This window comes from Penicillium expansum (genome assembly GCF_000769745.1).
Source record: "Penicillium expansum strain MD-8 chromosome Unknown contig224, whole genome shotgun sequence".
NCBI lineage: Eukaryota > Fungi > Ascomycota > Eurotiomycetes > Eurotiales > Aspergillaceae > Penicillium > Penicillium expansum.
Genome location: NW_015971275.1, coordinates 523,767 through 545,085, shown reverse-complemented (window position 1 = coordinate 545,085; position 21,319 = coordinate 523,767). Strand labels below are relative to the sequence as shown.

General features: G+C 49.1%; 8 protein-coding genes across 8 annotated transcripts; 3 read left to right on the top strand and 5 right to left on the bottom strand.

The window, feature by feature from the left end:
* Positions 1–83: 83 nt before the first annotated feature.
* Positions 84–887, top strand: PEX2_068300 (uncharacterized protein; the record flags this gene model as incomplete). Its single annotated transcript, XM_016744101.1, has 2 exons — positions 84–404; positions 495–887. 2 exons carry the CDS (start codon positions 84–86, stop codon positions 885–887), a joined length of 714 nt encoding a protein of 237 aa, XP_016599814.1.
* Positions 888–5,721: 4,834 nt separating this feature from the next.
* PEX2_068290 (Major facilitator superfamily domain, general substrate transporter) lies at positions 5,722–7,420 on the top strand (the record flags this gene model as incomplete). Its single annotated transcript, XM_016744100.1, has 2 exons — positions 5,722–6,073; positions 6,126–7,420. The coding sequence occupies 2 exons, from the start codon at positions 5,722–5,724 to the stop codon at positions 7,418–7,420; spliced, it is 1,647 nt and encodes a 548-aa protein (XP_016599813.1).
* An 850-nt stretch (positions 7,421–8,270) lies between these two features.
* On the bottom strand, positions 8,271–9,546 carry PEX2_068280 (putative integral membrane protein; the record flags this gene model as incomplete). The annotated part of the gene is made up of 5 exons (XM_016744099.1): positions 8,271–8,545; positions 8,622–8,686; positions 8,749–9,140; positions 9,192–9,302; positions 9,364–9,546. The coding sequence occupies 5 exons, from the start codon at positions 9,544–9,546 to the stop codon at positions 8,271–8,273; spliced, it is 1,026 nt and encodes a 341-aa protein (XP_016599812.1).
* Positions 9,547–11,163: 1,617 nt separating this feature from the next.
* PEX2_068270 (intradiol ring-cleavage dioxygenase) lies at positions 11,164–12,476 on the bottom strand (the record flags this gene model as incomplete). The annotated part of the gene is made up of 3 exons (XM_016744098.1): positions 11,164–11,761; positions 11,837–12,161; positions 12,221–12,476. The coding sequence occupies 3 exons, from the start codon at positions 12,474–12,476 to the stop codon at positions 11,164–11,166; spliced, it is 1,179 nt and encodes a 392-aa protein (XP_016599811.1).
* A 1,030-nt stretch (positions 12,477–13,506) lies between these two features.
* Positions 13,507–15,034, bottom strand: PEX2_068260 (Major facilitator superfamily domain, general substrate transporter; the record flags this gene model as incomplete). Its single annotated transcript, XM_016744097.1, has 3 exons — positions 13,507–14,431; positions 14,488–14,949; positions 15,012–15,034. 3 exons carry the CDS (start codon positions 15,032–15,034, stop codon positions 13,507–13,509), a joined length of 1,410 nt encoding a protein of 469 aa, XP_016599810.1.
* A 1,227-nt stretch (positions 15,035–16,261) lies between these two features.
* PEX2_068250 (SDR family oxidoreductase) lies at positions 16,262–17,062 on the top strand (the record flags this gene model as incomplete). Its single annotated transcript, XM_016744096.1, has 1 exon — positions 16,262–17,062. One exon carries the CDS (start codon positions 16,262–16,264, stop codon positions 17,060–17,062), a length of 801 nt encoding a protein of 266 aa, XP_016599809.1.
* Positions 17,063–17,324: 262 nt separating this feature from the next.
* PEX2_068240 (glycoside hydrolase family 131 protein) lies at positions 17,325–18,264 on the bottom strand (the record flags this gene model as incomplete). The annotated part of the gene is made up of 4 exons (XM_016744095.1): positions 17,325–17,693; positions 17,757–17,921; positions 17,970–18,108; positions 18,158–18,264. 4 exons carry the CDS (start codon positions 18,262–18,264, stop codon positions 17,325–17,327), a joined length of 780 nt encoding a protein of 259 aa, XP_016599808.1.
* A 677-nt stretch (positions 18,265–18,941) lies between these two features.
* On the bottom strand, positions 18,942–20,596 carry PEX2_068230 (putative MFS sugar transporter; the record flags this gene model as incomplete). Its single annotated transcript, XM_016744094.1, has 2 exons — positions 18,942–20,299; positions 20,392–20,596. 2 exons carry the CDS (start codon positions 20,594–20,596, stop codon positions 18,942–18,944), a joined length of 1,563 nt encoding a protein of 520 aa, XP_016599807.1.
* Between the last annotated feature and the right edge of the window lie 723 nt (positions 20,597–21,319).

Sequence of the window (21,319 nt, the reverse complement as noted above, 5' to 3'; positions counted from 1 at the left end):
TAAAGGCAAGTTTGGATTGTATGAAACATGGGACCGGGTCCAAAGGCAAAATATAAAGATTCACACCCTCTCTGTTCGAAAAGATGCCAAAACCTGAGCGTTCTTTCGCCCTCTCCTCCACCACAATCTTCATCATGATCACCAGTGCTATCTTCGCGTCTCTGTTTCTGCTTGCCAATGCACAGCCATGGAAGCAAAATCGTTTTATTGAGCCCATCACAGACTGCTCCCAGCTTCCCTTATACAACATTGACACAAAGATCGCTGGGCCTTGGACAATCAAGGTCGATAGCTGCTACAATGGAGCCGGTCCTCAAGGACTCTGCAGCATCGAGGGCTTCGAGTCCAGCAGCGATATCACACGGCAGCGAGATGACAGGCCCAACACGATCGAACATGGATTTGTAAGTTCTTACCCTAGGGATGGATATGGTCCATGCATGAATGCATACAAACACCACAACAGAAGACCAAGATCATTAACAGAGACTCAGATTACGATCGTTAGCGACAAAAACAACATAAAAACCGAGCTCCGCTGCAACGGCATCCTAAACATAATCGAAGCACGCGTCCTTTCTGGTCCTGGCGCCGGCGCCCTGGACTGGCACGCCGTCGGGATAGACCACCACCCAAGCACGGGGCGACTGGTTTGGGGAAAACCCGACGCTCAGCCAGTACAGGCGTACAGACACTACCGTCATGGTATACCAGTTGAAGGCATCTTCCTGGGATCGAATAATCAGACAAATTGGGCTGTGCACTCGGCTGGGAGGGATGTGAGCATTGTGGACATGAAGCCGTATTGGGTTATGCGATTGATGATTCCGGAGACTAGTATTCGGGAGAATGAGTTTAGAACGTTGATTCGGATTGATGGGAGCTGACTTTGTTGTTTCTTTGTTTCCTGTTATTATACCCCTGTTGATGCATACTGGTGGTGCTACGGCTACCTTGTTTACTCATTAACTAGCAAAAGCTCCTCAACATTACCTATTTCCATCCCACAAATTCACGAGTGTAGATGAGCAGGAATTCATTAAGGGACTAGAAGCAATGAGACGCAACATCTCTGATATTGTAGACATAGATACGTAAATTGTTTACAATAGCAGGGCAGCAAAAAGCTCCGAGAAAGGCCAATCTTCACTCTTCACTCATACTCGGGTATAGTCTCATAGGGATGTTATCGTTTGTTTCAATACATTCGAACACTGAGGGCAAACCCTCCCCGACCTGACACAAAATAGCACGTTCCGTGTGAAACTTTTTCATATAGTGCCATTACGTGTCATTACTAATGCCAATCTGAATTGATAGTCCTATACACCAAAACCAGGCAGACAAATATATATTTTTGGAAATCCTAGAGCGCGTTGAGCCGCGGCTCAGGGTTTTTCGTCCTGGGGTAGATCAACATTCGGAATATCTTCGGGGTTTTTCAAGCGTTCGATCATCGTCGATGTTTCTGGATTTTCTGTAGTTACAACTGGTTATCATGGTTCTAGGTCTTGTTTCGGGGAAGAAAACTCTTATCCTAAAAATAAGCATTGCTAAAAAAAGAAATCTTATAGCGCCCAAAGTAAAAAAGATCAAGATGGCAAGTATAGCCTTCGTGCCGTCCACATGCAACAACAATATTGACGATTTACGATGTATAGGCCAACCACGAGGAATCAGTGGTGGTTTTGTGGCCAACTTCTCGTGCAGGCTATTCTAAGCCTCACAGTCGCAATGTACGTTTACTATCCAACTCAAGCCGTGTCTATGGTATCTTTCTCTGACAACAAACCAGATATATCCTCGTTGAATGGCAATTGTGGGTTACGCCACATATAACAGAAGTCACCGTGTCCTACACCGTCCCAATCGGCCTCGGAATCGTTATATTCGCCGTCCTATTCACACTCATTCTTTCACTTGACGCAATTCACCACCAGAACAATGTCCTTCTCGTCGCTATCTGCCTCTGCAATTCCTGCACCTTGGTGTTCTCCATAATGCGGTTCATGTCGATGCGAGGGATAACGAACACCCTTTATTCGAATCGTTATAAGAAGCCAACTTTGGTGGATACATCTAGAAATATCTGGCCTCACATTCAGCCAGCTGAGATCATTCTATCGGTCATTGTGGGTGTCAGTAGTCTGAGCCTATGGATCTGTGCATATTTCCTGCATAAAGAGTTTTCATGGACTATTTACAAGAGTGTACATGGCAACCCCGAAGCTAGAAAGCGTTACAGGGCCTATGAGGTACTATACCTTCCAAATCCTTTCTCTCATCTTGCTTACCGTATGTGAACATAGATCTACATTGTCCTGATCAAGCTCATCTTCTTCTTTCTGACCGGCTTTATTCTCCAATACAACCTGATCGACGTTCACTTTGACGAACCCGAGTACAGTCTAACCATGGCTTTAATACCGGCTGCATTAATCGTGATTATGCTCGGTATTTACTTTGTCAAACATGAGAAAACATACCCCATGATTGCTATTCTAGTAAGCACCTCATCCAGATCCTGGAACAATACAAAATACTGACAGCATCATCAAAAAGCTGTGCTATCTAGGCCTAATCGCATACCTCATTAGTCGCATATTAATTCTATGCGGCCATACACGTCGCGCAAATACAGCTGGAAAGGACATGATGCTACTGTTCGCAATTGCGGCTTTAGTATCAACTGTATGCACGTTCTTTTGCGCCCTTGTCTGCGTCCTGAATTTCGACAACGGATTAATGGTGGTCGACAAATGGAGAAAACAAGTCGCGCGCGAGTCGTCCCTGTTTCAGAGTGGGTATCACCATGCAGATTCTGAACTACAGCTGTATCCGCAGTCACCGTTGAGGACGTCGCTTCAATAAGGAACATATTTTCTTTGATTAATAATAAAAGAATACGCAAGGATTGTCAAGGACCAAATTCAACCGCTACAGACATGGATCGTGAAACGACGCATGCGTGTCTAGGGACTAAACCTTTTTTTGAAGATCTACTGTGGAAAAGTATCGTAAATGCGGGTTCTATTTCTTTGCTCTATATCGAATCGCCTTCTTCCACCGAAGCACCGAGTCGAGAGCCCGTCTGGGTCTCGGCTTGTCAATAAAAAAGCGAGACAGCCTTAAGCAGTCTCTTTTTGGGGGTTTCAAAGCCAGTGGTCGCCTTTTTCAACCACCCACCGAAGCGAGGGCCCGTTTGAGCTTCAAAGCAGGACAGCAGCAAGAAGGCATGTTTCATTTTTCCAAATCCCGTACCTTCTGCAACCATTACACAGTATATTTAGATGTCACGCAGCATGTCTGTGGAAAACGATATCTGTTCTGCGCCCACCCTCTTTGACAGAACCTCTAAAGTGATAGCTTCTGCGAGGCTCGGAGTTTCAAGAAAACAAGTAAGGAAGCCGCGAGAAGTCTGCGCTTTGTTATGCCGAATCCTGTCCAATCTGCAATTGTTGCTGTATGGATGCAGATGTCACGCAATATATCTGCAGCGAACAATGTCTTTTTTTTGTGCGCTCATATTGGGCATCAGCCCAGTGGTGAAGGGGGGAAGGTCAATATCAATACTCCCAACTAACTTGAACACTAGACCAGCCACGCTGGGAATCTGACAATCGAAGAAGTCGCATATGGTGAACTGTATCGATTAATATAGGATGATATCTGTTACGACGCTGCTTAACTTGGACACAGACCTCATCCCGTAGAGATATCCCCCGCTTTTCCACGTGTAGCCCGTATATTTCCAGTAGACGATGTGACAAAACTTCTCCGAGCTGTGTTAATCCGTGGTGGTATCGCTAACGAACGTTTGGGTTTGCCGAAAGCGTGCTCAAAGTAAACCTGCCCTGGCTTCAAAGCTTGATTCCTTTAACTGCTTCCTTTGGCCTCAAGTGTGTGGTGTAGAAATATTGTGTGCCGGTGCACTTCTGGATTTGACCAATTCTTCGATCAGAGAAAGCCCAAGATCATTCCGAGCCAAGTGTATTGCTTATATCCTGGGGGGACTGCGTCGTCTGATGCTCTGCGTAAGACTCGTCTTCCGGTAGTCGTGACCAAGATCTGGGGAGTCCCATGGAAACAAACCCCGGCCATAGGCAGGTTTTGGTTTTTCACTGCACTGAAAAATAGAAGGTTAATACAGCATCTAAGCAAAGGAATATTGGAGGCTCTCAGGATGTTCCCACCAAGCGGCATACCAAAATGGCCGGCACGATGCCAAGATTTTAGGGATTTGAGGAGGAAGGAGTCAAACGGGCCAGTTGTCGTGGCAATGGCCGAAAGAGCCGACCCGGAAATCGGTTGGATAACTCGGCATTTCTTTTAGGCAAATCGTGATCTGTCGTAGAGTATCACGCCTTTTGCGACATAGATCAGTAGAATTCCAGACTCAGGTGTGTATTCGAACACCAGGACATAGGAAGGGGTCCTCGCGAAGGGTGAAGAGAGAGAGTGTAGATGGTTGGGGGGAGGATGTTGTTGCCCATCGTGCCTTCCCGATCCGATGTTGTATCCCCTAGTAGCCTCAGGCAGAGTCAGGCAGCCGAGCAGAATCATCAAACCAAGTTGTTCCAATTGTCATTTACTGTTCATCAATCGCCAATTTCCTACAGCGCACGAAGTATGGAGTCCAGCTATCTGATTCAGCCTATTTACACGACTTGCTAGAAACCATGTCATAGGAACCCGGTGATGTTCCTGGACAATCCAGGTCTATGCATCTACACCGGTATTACCCGTGGAAGCCCACTTGGTTTGGATGCCCAAATGAGTATGATTGGCTAGAAGGACCCGTCATACTGCTCGTGAGGTACCTAGATCGAGAGAATTAAAGATCGAATGTAAGAAAGTCAGCTGTTAGAGGGAAGCGACAAGGGTCGATAGCCCCTTGCCGATCGGACCAGACTTGTGAAATTGAGAGCACGACACAGATCCCTGTCTAAAGCAAGGTTAAGCACCCCAGATTTTGCCCCAGATATCATTGGAAAGAAGAAAACCCCGTTCCAACACCGGATGTCGGGAATCCGGGGTGGTTGCCACATTTTCCCTTAGGCCGGCCCGAAACGCCGTGACAGATATCTTCGAGGGCACCTGACATGTTCTTGCTCCAATGGGCGGAAAAAAATCTTGACTGGATCCGCAATTGTATTCTGGGCACCTATGCCCAATTGAACCTGCGGCCTGTTTCGCCGTTACAGAAAGGGGATAGCTTCATTTTCCACATTCCGGGGGCGTTAGCGTTAACCAGTCAGGTCCAATCACATTGTCTCCTCTGATTTCCCCAACCTCGCTTCCCCAGACACTACACTACTGGCGGCTGAATTGATTCTTGCGATTCCCACCTTTCGATATTCTTACAGCCGATAGGTGTAAATTTCAGAACATCATGTCCGACATTCCAGAGTTGGTCTAGACTCGCTGACAAGGGATATTGTACGACTCGGAGATGTCTTCTCACATGTACCAAGCACGACAATTAGCCTGAATACCAGGATGGGGTGATCACAGTCTGGGGATCCAGTGCCGAATCGACCTTTCCTTTCTCCACAACCCCAGATGCAAGCTAATGTACATGTGGGTCATCCTAGCAGTTTGGATGTTGCGAGAATTAACGTATATAGACGACAGTCTCCCCCCTGGTCTGAGACTTAGCGGGATCCTGTAGGACAACACAACTGGTCAACATCAACAGTCATCTGTGTTCGATTGCCCACCATGGCGTCCACTGTTGATACTGTACTTGCGGTGGAAAAGACTGCCGCCAACCATGTCGAAGATACCCTCGGCCATGGCGCGATCAGTGAGGCCAAGCAGGCTACCGACGATGAGCACTCGCAGACACTGATGCAAGCCTTGCGTGAGAACCGCAAGGCTGTTATGTGGTCTGTTTTGATCTCCATGTCTATTATTATGGAGGGATACGATACCATCCTGATGGGAAACTTCTTCGCCTACCCCACGTTCAATCAAAAATATGGACAGGATTATGGTGGTGATATTGGATGGCAGGTGTCTGCGCCTTGGCAGACGGGCCTTAACATGGCCAGTACAGTTGGGTGCATCTTCGGTGAGTTCTGCTGCCAATTCCCACCCCAGGACAAACACTGACATGAGCACAGGTGGTATCTTGAACGGATACTGCGCGTCCAAGTACGGGTACCGAATTGTGATGTTCGTCGCCCTTGCATTCCTGACTGCTTTAATCTTCATCACATTCTTCGCCAACTCCGCAGCAGTCCTCTTGACCGGCCAGGTCCTTTGTGGACTCTCATGGGGAGTGTTCGCCACCATCGGACCGGCCTACGCATCTGAGGTATGTCCCACCGTGCTGCGCGGTTACCTCACTATCTACGTCAACCTGTGCTGGGCCATCGGTCAGTTGATCGCCTCCGGTGTCCTCTACGGACTCGTCGACCGAAAGGATCAATGGGGCTACCGTATCCCATTCGGTCTGCAGTGGATCTGGCCCGTTCCTTTGATGGTTATTTGCTGGCTCGCACCCGAGAGTCCCTGGTGGCTTGTCCGCCACGATCGCCTGGAAGATGCGAAACGCAGCATCCGCCGATTGGGCGGCAGTAAGACTGAAGATCAGATCAACGGACAGCTCGCCATGATGGTACACACAATTAAGCTCGAAGCCGAGATCGAAGCCGGCACCACCTACTACGACTGCTTCAAGGGAGTTGACCTGCGCCGCACCGAGATCTGCTGCATGGCATTCGTTGGCCAGATTCTGTCCGGTAGTACATTCGCCTACTCACCTACCTACTTCTTCACCCAAGCCGGTCTTCCCGTAACCCGCTCCTTCCAGCTCGGTGTCGGATGCACTGCCATTGCTTTTGTTGGAACCTGCTTCTCCTGGTGGCTGATCACCGGATTCGGCCGCCGCACGCTGTACGTCGTGGGCCAGGGAACACTCTGCGCTACACTCTTCATAATCGGCATCCTCGATGTGTCCTCATCCGCGAATGGCATTATGTGGGCACAAGCCGGACTCTGCTTCTTCTGGCTCTTAACATATTCTCTGACCGTTGGCCCCATCGCATACGCCATTGTCTCGGAGACATCATCCGTGCGTCTTCGCCCGCTGACAGTCTGTATCGCGCGCACAGCATACCAGATTATCAACGTGGTGTCACAGGTCCTGGAGCCATACTTCATGAACCCTACCGCGTGGAACGCGTCCGGCAAGACCGGATTCTTCTGGGGCGCCACGGCGCTCGTTGCCTTCGTCTGGGCGTTCTTCCGTCTCCCCGAGGCCAAGGACCGTACCTACGCAGAGCTGGATATCCTGTTTGCCACCAAGGTCAAGGCGAACAAGTTCGCATCGACTGTTGTCGATCCCTATGCGATTCGTCCTGCTGAGTCGCAGGAGGGTCTCGTGCGTGAGAAGACGCAGGATACCAATCAGTGAATAATTAATAAACAATCGGGACGGACACTACCCAGGCGGTTGTATATGATGTCATGTGTAAATTGACTTAGCATGTTTCAGCAAATAGTTAATTTAATGAACAGTCGACTTCTTAAGGTTATAGATACAAAGTACAAGAATAGTCGGTCCCTTGTGCGGCCTCGTCATTTTTTCTTTTTAGCGGTGTTCTCAAAATTTCCAATGTCTTTTGACATTATTCCTCTTATTGATCTTAAAGCAACATGGACAGCAAGAATTAGGAGCGAAATATAACATATAGTGAAAAGAAGTATACATCCAAACAAATTTTTCATAACTCACACTTGATATATATCTCAACATAGCTATGCAAGAATAGAACTGAATTGGGAGAATGAGTTTGTACTGCTCCTGGAACATATAATTACCATCTTTCACTAAAGTAGTAGCAGTTCTAAAAGGAAATGATAGAATTGTACATTGTAGGATCAGGATCTTCAGCAAATCGTCGCGATAGATCAAGGCTACGGCACTTAGCGCCAGACCAAAAATAGGCAACCTCATTAACATGTTTCTATTTCGCCTTCGCTTTTGTCACGAGGCTTAGCCCTTAATAATTAAAATTCACAATCAAAGCAATTACTATGTTTCCTTCAAATGGGTACCTCTCAGACATCCCATGCTAGTGGTAGTGGAAATAGAGGTCTGGACCGTCCAACGGGGGTTCCCATGGTCAATGCTCAAGCGGGTATCCTTGGGTTTCGCTTATTGAATTGTGCACGGACACGCGAACAGACCTCTCAACTTTCCACCGAGCATCGGGGTCGTTACTATATGGAGTCAAGTCTTCCTCACCTGAACTAGGTTGTTTTTAAGCGGTGGAGATAGTAGTCGTAACACCGTGGTATTCGTCACTCCCTGTGCCGGTCCAGAGCTGGTGCCCGTCGTCACGGGATATCTGTTTCGATGGCGCGGAGCGGCGGAAGGCGCCAGCGACGTTAGTGGATAAGCGAAACGAGTTTGATGTACCATTAGAGGAGCCATCGCGCAAGAAGCGAACTAAGGGTCGGAGGGTTGTTAGACAGCCCGCCGTGATGCCGATTCCTGCCTCGACATTAGACCACATGGAGAGTTTGTAAGTGGCCCCTGTTGACTGTTAGTTGAAGTGTCTGTATTGAAACAAATGGCGTCGAAAGTGAGGAAATGGCAGGGTTGTGCGTACATAGAAATTCTGGATCTTTGTAGGTGGTGAGGTAGGGGATGCGAATAATAACGGCAGCACTTGCACTACAGAGATGTTAGTATTTGCCACCAGATGAATTAAGGACATGTGCTCCGGAGTCACGCACACGCAACCGACTCCCAAGACAGCGACAACGGCAACCTTAGTGCGACACCTCATATGCAAGTTCCAAATCAACGCCACAGGAAGCAATCCAATAGTCAAGTCAGTAATAGCGGCGCCAACACTATATAAGTATGCGACACCAATGATGGTAGTGGTATTGATGCATTTGCCGTGAGCGTGAGGTTGCATCCGGTTCCAGAAATAGTCGACGGGGGAGCATTGGAACATGGTGAGGAAGAAAAAGAGGACGCCAATAGCGGTGGCGAGAGCCATGGCGGCGTAGAGGATGTATGCGTGGACGCGGGAGATGGTGATTCGGAGGAGAGCGATGATGATGGAGAGCTTTGCGACGATACAGGTTGATACGTAAAAGAGTTGGCCTACCCACCAGCACTGTTCGAAGTATGTGAGCTTAGGTTCAGGATGCTAGGGCTGAGATCGTACCAGCATTGCGCGGTGCAAGTCGTCTGGGTGGTGGATGAAATATGCCATTTTCCTCCCGAGTCCGTATCTGGATCCGACGATTCCGCAGATTGCGAATATTGTGTTGAGGATCTGCAATGGAAGGAATGGTGTTAGTTGTTGCTCGGGCTGCGGAAGGTGCAGGGTGGCTCACCATGGCTATGACCATTGTTCCATCATCCCAGCCCCAAGCACGAACGACTTGTGTACGAACAAAGCATCTTAGGATAACGCTCAATAGTGAAGTAGAAAAGAAAACAGAAGTGACGATCAAAATCGCCTTGCTTCGACTATCATCGAGGCCTAACCCCTCGAACGGGACAATTATACCTTCCATGATGAACGAGCAGAGTGCATGGGGATCCTATCCGCACTTAGATAAAGGAAGATACCAAGAGAATTAGACAAATGGAATGGGGCAATCCCATATATTTATGTTTGGAGATCTCCATAACCGGCTTTGTTAGCTTCAATAACCCTTGACTTGTTAGCTCCAGACCCCCAAGTTCTTTGTTTTCAACCAAAAATTCCAAACTGGGCATCCATGATAGAAAAGATGAGAGCTACCCCTTGAGACATGGGCCACTGAATAATGACTCCCTAGTGGGGGCGTATGGGTACTCCGTACTGGATCTTCGGATAGAGTCAGTCTGGTATCGATAGATCGCCACACGAGACGACCCCAAACAGCTGGCAAGTTCGGGGTTACTTAGCGCGACGGACTTGTTGTTTTTCTTTGAAATTTGAGTTATTTACCGTGCCAAGTGTACTGCTGTTGCGCCCCTGTTAACTGAAATCTTGAGATTAGAGATCCTTTGTATGGCTTGCTCATTCACACAAAAATTATGGACCTAATGAATTTCCCATACCTGGAAGTAGGTAACGAACGCGAAAAAGCACTACCATTTAGTATTTGTCCGGCTGAATCGAGTTTATAATAGGGGTAGTTCGATATCAGCTATCTCGAAAATTTGTGTTTCAGATGAATTCCTAGAGTTTGCGTTTGGCGCGACTCTCGTGTTTATGGGCCGCACCAAGATTGGGTGCTACTAGTGGTCCATGGGTGTTTGTACTTGGCACGGTTACAAAGCGGATTCTGACACTTACGGTTCCTCTGCTCTAAGAACTGGAGATTGCGGGGAAATGCTCGCCGCACAACGTGCATTGAGTTTCACCAGCTTCCCTCCTCTTCAGGACTCCGGCGCGCCGCCCGTCCTGTAACGGTCGAACTTAACCCTAGAAATGGCCGGCGAATATGTACCTAGCCACATTGATCCTCGTGTTGCCAAGGTTTGTGACACATGGATATGACGTTACATGCCCAACCTTATTTATCTTGGTAACCGCAGCGTGAGGGGTGCGTCGGTTCCATGGATGCGTTGAACTCAATTCCATTTCCAACTCAAAACAATCAACCACAGAACACTGCGCAACCATAGTTTACACTGAAATTCGGGGTTATCCGACCTTCTGACGGTTAAACTTAGTCGCCCATTATATGCGACAATCGAGGCACTTTGTGCACTAGCCTGGAACTCTCGGGGTGGAATTGTCCTGATTTATCCCGCCCGTGCGCGGCTATTTACACACTATGCCCGCTACAACCACTTTTTAGCCCGCTGAGGGGTCAATTATTCGTATTCGGTACACTTCCGTTGAGCCCTAATTCACGTTCTGGAGCTTGTCTACCTCCTATGGATCATGGTCACCTTCCTTAGGGAGTAAATTAGGAGAGAAAATAGCACATGGAAATGTCGGTATGCGATGTGCCTAATGTCCTATATATAATACCTATTTGTTTATACAGAATGGGAAAGTCTTTTACATACATTGCGTAGCAAACAGAGGCACTCGCGAGTTTCCCGGGACAGCTCTCCACTTTCCCAGTGGAGCAACCTAGCTGTCAAGCTGCTCAGAAGAGTGGTTGAGTACCTTCCCTCATTCGTCTAATCCCTTAAGCAGACGAGGGGGATGCACTAGGCATAGCGGTACCACTAGGAGCGGAACCAGAGGCACCACCGCCGCTACCGCCACCAAACGAGCTATCAGCATTCTGGTAACCGCCATCAGCACCGTGGAAAGCAGCAATGCTGTAGTAAGAGTTATCGGTGTAATCAGCAGTGGTGTTGATTCCAATCTGAATCCAAGCGAACAATCCGTCGTCCAGGCCCTCACCGAGGTAAATGTACTCAGGGAAGGGATCGTAAGCGCTATCGGCCTGCAAAATACTCCACATATCCTCGGCATTGGAGGTGACGGCCTGCGTGTTGCTGGTGTAGGGGTATGTATCCTCCACGGCTGTGCGGAGCACCTCATTCCAGAACAGCTGTCCGATATGAGCGACACTTCCGGTATCAGCCTTGAGCGTCTTGTTGGGGAGAAGGGTTGCGTTCAAGTGAGTGAGGAGGTGGGTGTGCGTCGCACGGCCGTCGTAGTGGCCCGGGATGATGCTGTCAAAGGTTACGACACCATCGCGGTCTGTCTGCTGGATGCCGCGCAGGTAGGTTGAGTCCCAGCCGTCTGCGGCGTAGTTTCCTGACTCCGAGATTCCACTGTTCATGATAAGTGTTGTTAGATACGATTTGAATGACAATGGTCAGACACGGCGACAGGAATTGAAAACTCACCTGTACACACCGGTGGCATTGGCTTGCCAAATATCGACGATCGCTCCAGGCACGGGCTTGCAGGTGTTGACGTCAATGTACTGCACTTCGAGGAAAACATCCACACCATCCGAGTACAGCTCCTCCTTGACGTTCTGGCGCACAACCTCACCCCAGACATAGTAGGGACCGTCAGTGATAGTGGGCGACAGGACAAAGCTGGTGTTAGCACCGAAGACAACTGACTCCGGAGTCGCGGGGCTGTAATCAAGAATGCCAGTGCGGTTGTGGTCGATAGCCTCCCACTTCTCCAGAGCGGCAAGATCGCGGCGCCATTTCTGGGGAACTTGATACATACAGGTTAGTGAGCGTCTTGTGGGTGATATGATCAGGAAATTGGCTCACCGGTAGTGATCCCACGCTTCTGGCGAAGGTTCTGGACGGTACGTGAGCGACGGGTAATGCTACGCTTGTTCAACTCGCGTGCGTGAGTGGTGCTCTCGCAACCACTGAGGGATCGCTTAGCGTGGGCGGCCATGGAATTCCGGGTATGGATCTCATGCTTCAGGGCGTGGGGATCATGCTTCTCTCCCGGGTGGGCGATGGCAGGAGCCGCCAGGCATGCAGCTGCAACAGCGAGGAATTTGGAAAGCTGAACCATTGTGAAGCAGGTAAGATTGCGTTGGTAGCTCTTGAGAAACCGGACATGATGACCGCGAAGGCCTAGATTTATATCTCTTCGCTATATTCACTGATCTCCGGACGCGTGTCGCTCTGAAGAAATATGGTATCATCAACGCCCAGAATTACCAAGGTACCTGCATGTTCAATGGCTTAGGCCTGAGTGGTAGTGAGTTCAGGGCATCTGCGACACAAGCTTGCTTGGCGCCGCGTCAACACTTGATGAATGTTGGTTTGTTGGCATCTGTGCCCCACGTGCTTATTCGATTTAGGGAAGATCGCCCAACGTCGTCGAATCATTATTCATCAATTAGAAACAAATTTCGCTCATTTCTAATATAGCCCTACAGGACCGCGGATTGTCCGCTGGCGAAGCTGATGGTTGATTAAGCGGAGTGTCACCCGGGCCCCCGAGCTGTTCACATAGAGTGAGGGACAATTCCTAATAGGGGCAGTCTTTTAGGCTTGGGCTTGGTTAGCTAGGTGCTGTATCTTGTTAAAGGGAAACTTGTACTTTAAGATATATCTTGAGCCGAGAGAAAGCGCCAAGAAAATTCTATCAGCACAATGGTTGTCTACCGTGCCTTGGCGCAACGAATCTTGTGGGGCGGAGAGGATTCTTTTTTAGGCATCGAGCTTAATTTTTCAGCTGGTAAAAATATCCACCCACTGCGTTTAGGAACTAGAGTTTCAAATTTTGACAAATGGCAAACAGATCATGTCCTATTGGAGCGCAAGGTGTGGCGAGATGTCGACAGGTATGGATTAAGTCTATGTTGCGGGATATTCTGCATGAATATATCCACAACTACCTACCGTGTCAAGCCTCGTCAACGCACTAATCTTGAATTGTACGTCACATCTTTTCTGGGGCGGCTTAATCATTGTGAACCGAGCATCTCGCTCAAATGAAACTCATGTTATTCCCTATGTTGTTCCCCTATCTCTTCGTTTCGTACAGTAGCATTCACTGGTGACGCGCGTCCACCAACTTCAAAACAAGTAACCTATCACACTTCCGCCTTGTCTGAGGCGGGGTCCTTTTCACTGTCATCATCAGGGTCAAACATGGCCTCGCGCATGAATGGGCTTTGTCGACGAATAGCCGGCCCCTTCAGTACCAGAACGACGGGTACAACCGATAGGGCGAGTCCGACAAAGCCGAGCAAGGACCCAGCCCACCCGTAACCTAGGTTGTTGAAGAGCTGGAAAGAAGCCAAAGGCAGGAAAGCACCAAAAGTATTGCGCCCCAATGAAGCAGCTGACAACGCCGAAGCAGCGTACTTTTCGTATGCATCAGTCAGATAGTTGACTACAGCCATGTAGATGGAGTAAATTCCCACGCCAGTACAGCCAATTCCCAACGTTGGCACGATCCACGAGACAGAACCGTCCCCAACACTGGCCCAGCCGTACCAGAACAGCCCGCCGGCGAACAACAGACTGCCTGGTATAGAAGTATACAACCGGGCTTCGGGAATCGGATGACCCGGATGCTCAGGATTTCGGGGCGCAGACCTGAGGTAGATCCAATCTTGGATAGGGTTCAGGACTGTGCCAATCACAGCTCCAACCGATATGGCCAATTGAACTAAACCAGTCTGGAATGTACCCCAGCCATAATTTGAACTAAAGGTCTGGGCGACACTCGAGAAGAAGAGGAAGAGAATTCCCCACGCAAAGCTGACCCAGAGGGTGAAAAATATGACAACAGGCTCAGTGAGGAGCATTCGGGTGGGGCGCTCGAATGAAATCTGCACAAGTTTCATTACGCTGGTGGTGTCCAAATCGGCTTCAGCATATATAGCGCGGCCAGTCTCCAGGCGGAGTTTCTTCGCACGTCGCTTTAATATTACATCTGCACGGGTCTCGCGAAGAATAAACCAGAAGACCGGGATCAATCCAGCATTATAAATGATTTGAATGTAGAAGATCCTGAATCTATATCAGCAGCGTTCCTCATAGCAGGAAGAATTGTACGCAGAACTTACCATCTCCATGGGCTGCTTTTATGGATCTGTTGAATGGCTGCTCCGATAAATGGACCCAAAGCGATTCCAACCACACTCGTAAATCCAAACAGAGACATCGGTAAGCTCCGAGCTTTGGGGCCATACCAGACATCACTGATGCTACCTCCGACAATGTTGATAGACACCGAAGAGGCTCCACCGCCAAAGAATCGAGTAACGACCAGCGTGGCAAAGTTTTGCGCAAAGGCCGAAGGAAATAGTGATACGACCAGAATGAAATATGCAATAAAATAACCGGGCATGCGCCCCGATGATTCGGTCAATGGAACGAAGATCAGGGGCCAGAATGCAGCCCCCATATTCCAAGAGGCTGTAGCCCATGCGAGGTTTGGAAAGGGCTCATTTTGAACGTGGAACTGTTGTTCCATGTATTTGTTTCCGGCGCCGTATGATCCGGCGGGCAGGCCTGTAAGGATGGAACTGGAATGGGTTAGCATTGTCTCAGCCAGATGGGAAATAATCGGATGCGACTGACATGAAACATATAGTCAAAGTGAGCACCCATTTATATGTTTTGCTCCAATTGAATCTAAGTCGTCAGTGAAAGCTCGCTAGTATCGTTTTCTCGTGTCTTACGGGTTTTCTGGATCATCTGGGCCATTCCAGGTATGTATCTCGATGTCCTCATTACCCCGCAAAGGATGACGACCAACATAACCTATATGACTGTCTCGCCGGAAGAAGGAATGGACTCTACAATATTGTTAGTCGACTCCGAACTCTATAGATAAGATACTTCTATGCACCTTGAGTGAAATGAATCGTTAAACTGGTTATGGTGCAGGGAACTCGATGTAGACGATCGATTTCTAAGTCCACCTTCTCGGACTGGCGGCTGGGTAGGAGGGATTCCATCGGCATAATCTGTCATACTGGATTTGAGAATGACCACAAATGGTTATTTGCTACATCAGATCCTTAGAAGCGGCTGGGGGATTTATTTTGTTCTTGGTGCACGAGTCAATGACTCGACGTTTCAATAGTCTCAACATTGTCGTTTCCGTCATCACTTTTTAGGGTTCTTTTGACAGCCTTTTATTTTCACTCTTTTAAGATATAATACCCCACACTTCCGCGAATTGCCATGAATTACCATGAAATATTTCCATATGTACAAAGTAAACAGAGTGAGAATGCTTCAACTTGTTGACAACGCTATACTTCTCCTTGGCGTGTCAAAGTGGGGCGACGCACCACGTCTAGAGCTGCTGACGGTTTGGACATGTTCTGATCAGGATACGATACCAAGTTAGGAATCTTCTAGAATCCATCTGGAAATCTCTTTTCAAGAATCCCATGTCTCTACTAACCTGAAACACGATGATATCAAAAGGAGTGGATGAACTGATACCGGCTTGCCGGATTCCAGTTCGGGTCATGATGTCATCGCCCCGCCATTCGTCTCCACCAGGATTGTCATAACTGAAGTCATTCCATATTCTTACTGGATATGCCAAGTTGGCTGGAACAAAAGAGGCCATAACCTGATTAAGCCAGGCGCAGGAGGTCCATACTCAACTATACCTGGGCAGGCTCTCTGATGTCAGCGCTAAAGCAAGCCAAGAACTCAACCATGAAGTCATTCGAGGGGCGAGACGTATATAAGCCACCTGCTTGTCCTAAGGTTGCAGGATCATAAATCAAATAACATTCTTCTATTACACATACCCAAACCCAATATTCAAACATACCTCTCTCGACTGCCAAAACACCAAACCAACCATCTACCACAATGCCTATCCCCGTCCCCAAAGCCAACCGCCTCCTCGACCTCCTTAGCCTTAAGGGCAAGGTTGTTGTTGTAACCGGAGCCTCCGGAGCCCGAGGCATGGGAATCGAAGCCGCCCGCGGCTGCGCCGAGATGGGCGCCGACCTGGCTATCACATACGCCTCCCGCCGCGAGGGTGGCGAGAAGAACGCCAAGGAACTCGCAGAAGAATACGGCGTGAAGGTCATCCCTTACAAGTGTGACGTGGGCAATTGGGAGAGTGTGTCCACACTTGTGAAAGACGTGATCAAAGACTTCGGCAAGATTGATGCCTTCATTGCCAATGCCGGACGCACAGCTGATAGCGGCATCCTTGATGGGTCTGTTGAGGACTGGAACGAAGTCATCAACACCGATTTGACTGGTACCTTCCACTGCGCTAAGGCTGTTGGCGCTCACTTCAAGGAGCGCGGAACCGGCAGCTTCGTCGTTACCTCATCGATGTCAGGCCACATTGCCAACTTCCCCCAGGAACAAACCTCATACAATGTTGCTAAGGCTGGCACGATTCACCTTGCCAGGTCGCTGGCCAACGAGTGGCGCGACTTCGCCCGTGTGAACAGCATTTCGCCTGGTTACATTGACACCGGATTGTCTGATTTCGTCGCAAAGGATGTCCAGGATCTTTGGAACTCCATGATCCCCATGGGTCGCAATGGTGATGCGAAGGAACTTAAGGGTGCTTATGTTTACCTGGTCAGCGATGCCAGCACTTACATGACGGGTAACGATTTGCTCATTGACGGTGGTTACACCGTGCGGTAAATCAACTTTTTGTACGATAAACGAATTTAAACGACTACATACTACATAGTTTATTACTCAATTCCAGAGCTATTTTATGGCTATCCCAAGAACTGTGTCGGTATCCTATTCGATTTATCGTATGACGTCATGAGTGAAGATAAGGTGGACTGTTTGACAGCTTTGCCATGTTTGCAGATTGTTTGTCTTCATTCTATTTCAAACGGTGAGCCCATTTATCAAACAATCACCGAGCGCATTACAAAACATTGGAGTAATGTGCTCAGGCAACACCCGCAATAGAAGCCGTGATCGGAGCCTTCTCCACGAAGATGCCGGACCAGTACCAATCCTCCGGAGCCGCGTTCAAACCCCCGTTAGGGAGGCGCAACTCGCCGATATGCCAATCCGCCGAGTCCGTCGAAGTCGACGCATTGACAGCCGACACAACCTGCGTCAGTTTACCGCAGTTATTCGACGCCCATAATCCAACGGTTTTCGCGTCGAAATCGATGTCGTAAGCGAAGTTGTACCAATTCCCTGGTTTCAACTCGGTTTCCCAGTGCGGCACTCCACCGACGCACCAGCGGAGGGTGTTGTCTTCGCCAGACGATCCGCTATCAGCGCCATATTTGAACTCTGTGAAATGGCTCTGTGGTGGATATATTGGTTAGCTGCTGTGCTCCTCGAAATACTTGCGCAGGGCTGTTGTTACCTCAAAGAACGCGATCTGGTGCTCGAAGCTTGCATTCGGTGCATTTATCTCTTCGGTCTTCAGTGAGAAGTGGTAGAACAGATGTCCGCTTCCAAGATCCGCCTTCGTCTGGGGGATGATCTCGGATCGTTCCATGTCTTGTCCATGCCAGAACGACGTGCCGTCCTATTTGCTATCAGCTTCTAGTACCCGCGAGTTTTGGATATGACATACAATTGTGATCCGGACCCCCTGTTCATCCCTGGTATCGGCTGGGTTCTTGTGATCAGGTGAGAGGCTCAGGTACTTGTCCGTGGCCGCATCGCCATGGATATACCACTGCCAATCGCCAACTGGGTTAGAGAACGACCCTTCTTGTGTGTCAGTGTGAATCAATAGCAACTCCGGAGACTGATTTACATTTGTCGAAGTCAGCAACGGTCGCCGAGCCGTTGAAGAACCCGCTCCACAGGACTTCACCAGCTTCGGCCACCATTGGAACGGTGATGAGCCATGCAAGAGAACGCATTTTGGAGATATGCTTGTGCGTTTGAGTTATAGTCGATGATTTAGTGGTATAGTCGGATTGCTCCCAAGCAGCACCTCCGACACCTTTTATATACCCTTGCCCCTAGGCAAGACCGGCTGAGCCGGATATAACACGGATAGAGACTATGAAACCCGGGGTTGATTGAAGTAAGACATCGACAGTTCGCCATGATCCTGCAGATATTACTTCTGTCACTTTCAAAACCCCTAGTTGGTGGTAATCCCGTGACAAAAAGAGTAAACATCACGGACCCTAGGGCATTTCCTTTTCACTTTGTTCGCTTTCTTCAGCATACAACATATACCCTGATTTCGTGCAATTGATGACTCGGAAGTGATCGACAGGCGCCTCTCTAAATCAGTTAAGGAAATAAGGATCCTTGGCTCTGCACGATGAAACTCTGCAGGATGGCCTGAAACGGCGCCAAGTGAGACACCGGTCGCATCATTGGACCGACATGCCGCTGCCACTCTACTTCGTATATTGTACCAATTTACCCCCGAACACAAATGGAAAGGTAAAAATGGTCGGCAGCCAAAAGACTACCCCGTTTGATAAATTCATAATGACCAGTCTCTTAACGGACACGGTCGGGAATCCAATTTAATTATCCCGATACACCAGCAGGACCCTCATTTCATATCTTTGTGAATGGTTTACACCTTCGGCTTCTCAGCTATGGCATCATCGCAACTTCCAACCTCCTTGGCATCGATATCGACGCTATGAGCCTCGGCAACGTGCATGTGTGGAAGCGACCGGGCAATGCGGGGCGGATCGAAGATACTGCGCGATCGCAAGAATATTTCATCAATCTCCTCAAGTGTGCGACCGTTAGTTTCCGGGAAGAGGAAATAAACAGTCGGCACGATGGCAGCATTCAGCACGGCGAAGATTATATAGTACTGCCAGTCTATGGTAGCGAAGCCGACGGGCGTCACTTCGGCGAGAAGAAAGTTGAACGTCCAGACGGCGGCGGCGGAGATGGCGCTAATAGATGCTCGGCACTGGAGGGGAGCGACCTCTGTGGCATATAGGAAGGTCAAGCCAGAGTAGCCGACCGTGAAGATGAATTCGAAGACGAAAAGGAACACGACAGCGCAGACCAAGCTGCCGGTATTATTCTGGAGGGAAGTGGTGCCAGCTAGGATGGCCATCGATATCGACATCCCGACAGCACTCCACAGCATAAGCACGCGGCGGCCGAGTCGGTCGATGGTGAAATAGGCTAGCAGGCCGCCCAGCGGCTGTGTTAGGCACATCGACGCAGCGAGAATACGAGACTGGACGGGATCGAGCTTGAGATATTGCTCGAAGATGGTCGTGGCGTAGAAGGTGATCAGATTGATTCCGCACATCTGCTGGAACATTTGACCCATACAGGCAAGAACAGTGCGGTGGAATAGTCGCTGTTCGCCCATCTTCAGCATATCCTTCCACGAACCCGTTCCAGTAAGGGCTAGGGAGGTCTCGATATCGCGAATATCGAGGGTGATCTGTTCCGACTGAGGGTCGACGTCGTCCAGCGCCGCCAGAATCTCCCGCGCCTCATCGCTGCGACCTCTTTTTACCAGCCATCGGGGCGATTCTGGGAAGAGCATGACAAAACACATGACCACCAATGATAAAAGGACCTGGAACACCAAGGGGAATCGCCAGGAAACCGAGTTGGTCTTAACAAAGTAGAAGCCGAAGTCAACCCAGAGAGAGAAGGTGATACCGGCGCCGATGAAGATACCATCCGTTACTACGTGCGCGCCACGCTTGTTAGGCTTCGAGATCTCGGATTGCCAGACGGGTACTGTAGCGACATAGCCACCGGTGCCATATCCGAGGACGAGTCGTGCAACGATAAATTGTGGAAGGGAGAAGGATGTTGCCATTAGGACGGCGCCAATCATAGAGATGAACGAGGTGAACAGGATGACCTTCCGGCGGCCAAGCCTATCACCGAATTGAATGCATGATAGTGAACCGAATATTCCACCAACGGTATATAATGCGACCACCGTGCCTAAAAGAATACAGCATGAGAAAAGAGCCATGCTGGGAAGAGACCAAGCATCTGGGATTAATCTGCGCCCCGAGTATGGCGGTTAGGCTTACCTTGAATAGTCGAGTTGTAGGTCTTCTCTGCCTCAGTTGCAGTGAGAGTATTCATCTGCGGAAAAGTCTCGGCGAAGGATTCCAGGGTCAATAGACCTCCCATCACACCTTGATTGTATCCATAAGTCACGAATGCCGGACAAACGACCAACCACATGATAGCCCTATTGAGGGAAGGGCCACGGAGGCCAAAATAGGGCGCCATGGTGCAATCTTGGTATTGAAAAGAGGCGAATTCAAGATCTAGAATTTCGAGATCATGCCACATCAATTGCCCCGCCAAATCGATATGAAGTTGGATATAAACATCATATATACACTCATCTGAGTATTGGACGGCGAACGCCGCCTACCGGACGATCTTGATACTGGTGGATCCGAGCAGTACGTGGGGCGGCGTACCCCGGAGGGATGAAGCGCAGCTCCCATTGGCGAGGGTGTGGAACCGAAGACATATCCAGTTAAGAGCTTCACGAAGAGTGGAGTAGAAGTGCTCGAGAGCCATCAGACAGGAAGATAATATTAGCTAAAAGTCTTGGTTTCCCCAGATTCCTCCCTCGCGGGATGTGGTGATGGCTGATTCAAGCGGCATGCGTTACCCCAGGAAGCTTAGCTGAACCCCTGGGGCACTGGTGAAAGCTGGGGTAAACTACACTGCGTTCGGAGATTGGCTAGACCATGCAGCATGGGTGTCGGTCTTTCATACGCGAAGGTCTGCTCCACATCGGACCTGCCCGATGGAGACTTCTACGACCATTTGTGCCTCGGAACACGATAAGACAACTACATGTCATGGATATTTGTCTTTTGGTGGATATACAAACTGCTAGCCGAAAACTGACGTAACAAGTTCATAATTATGATCGTCCCAATTGCATAAAAGCTGGAAGATACACACGAAGGGGTGGATAACTCCTCAGCCCCCGGT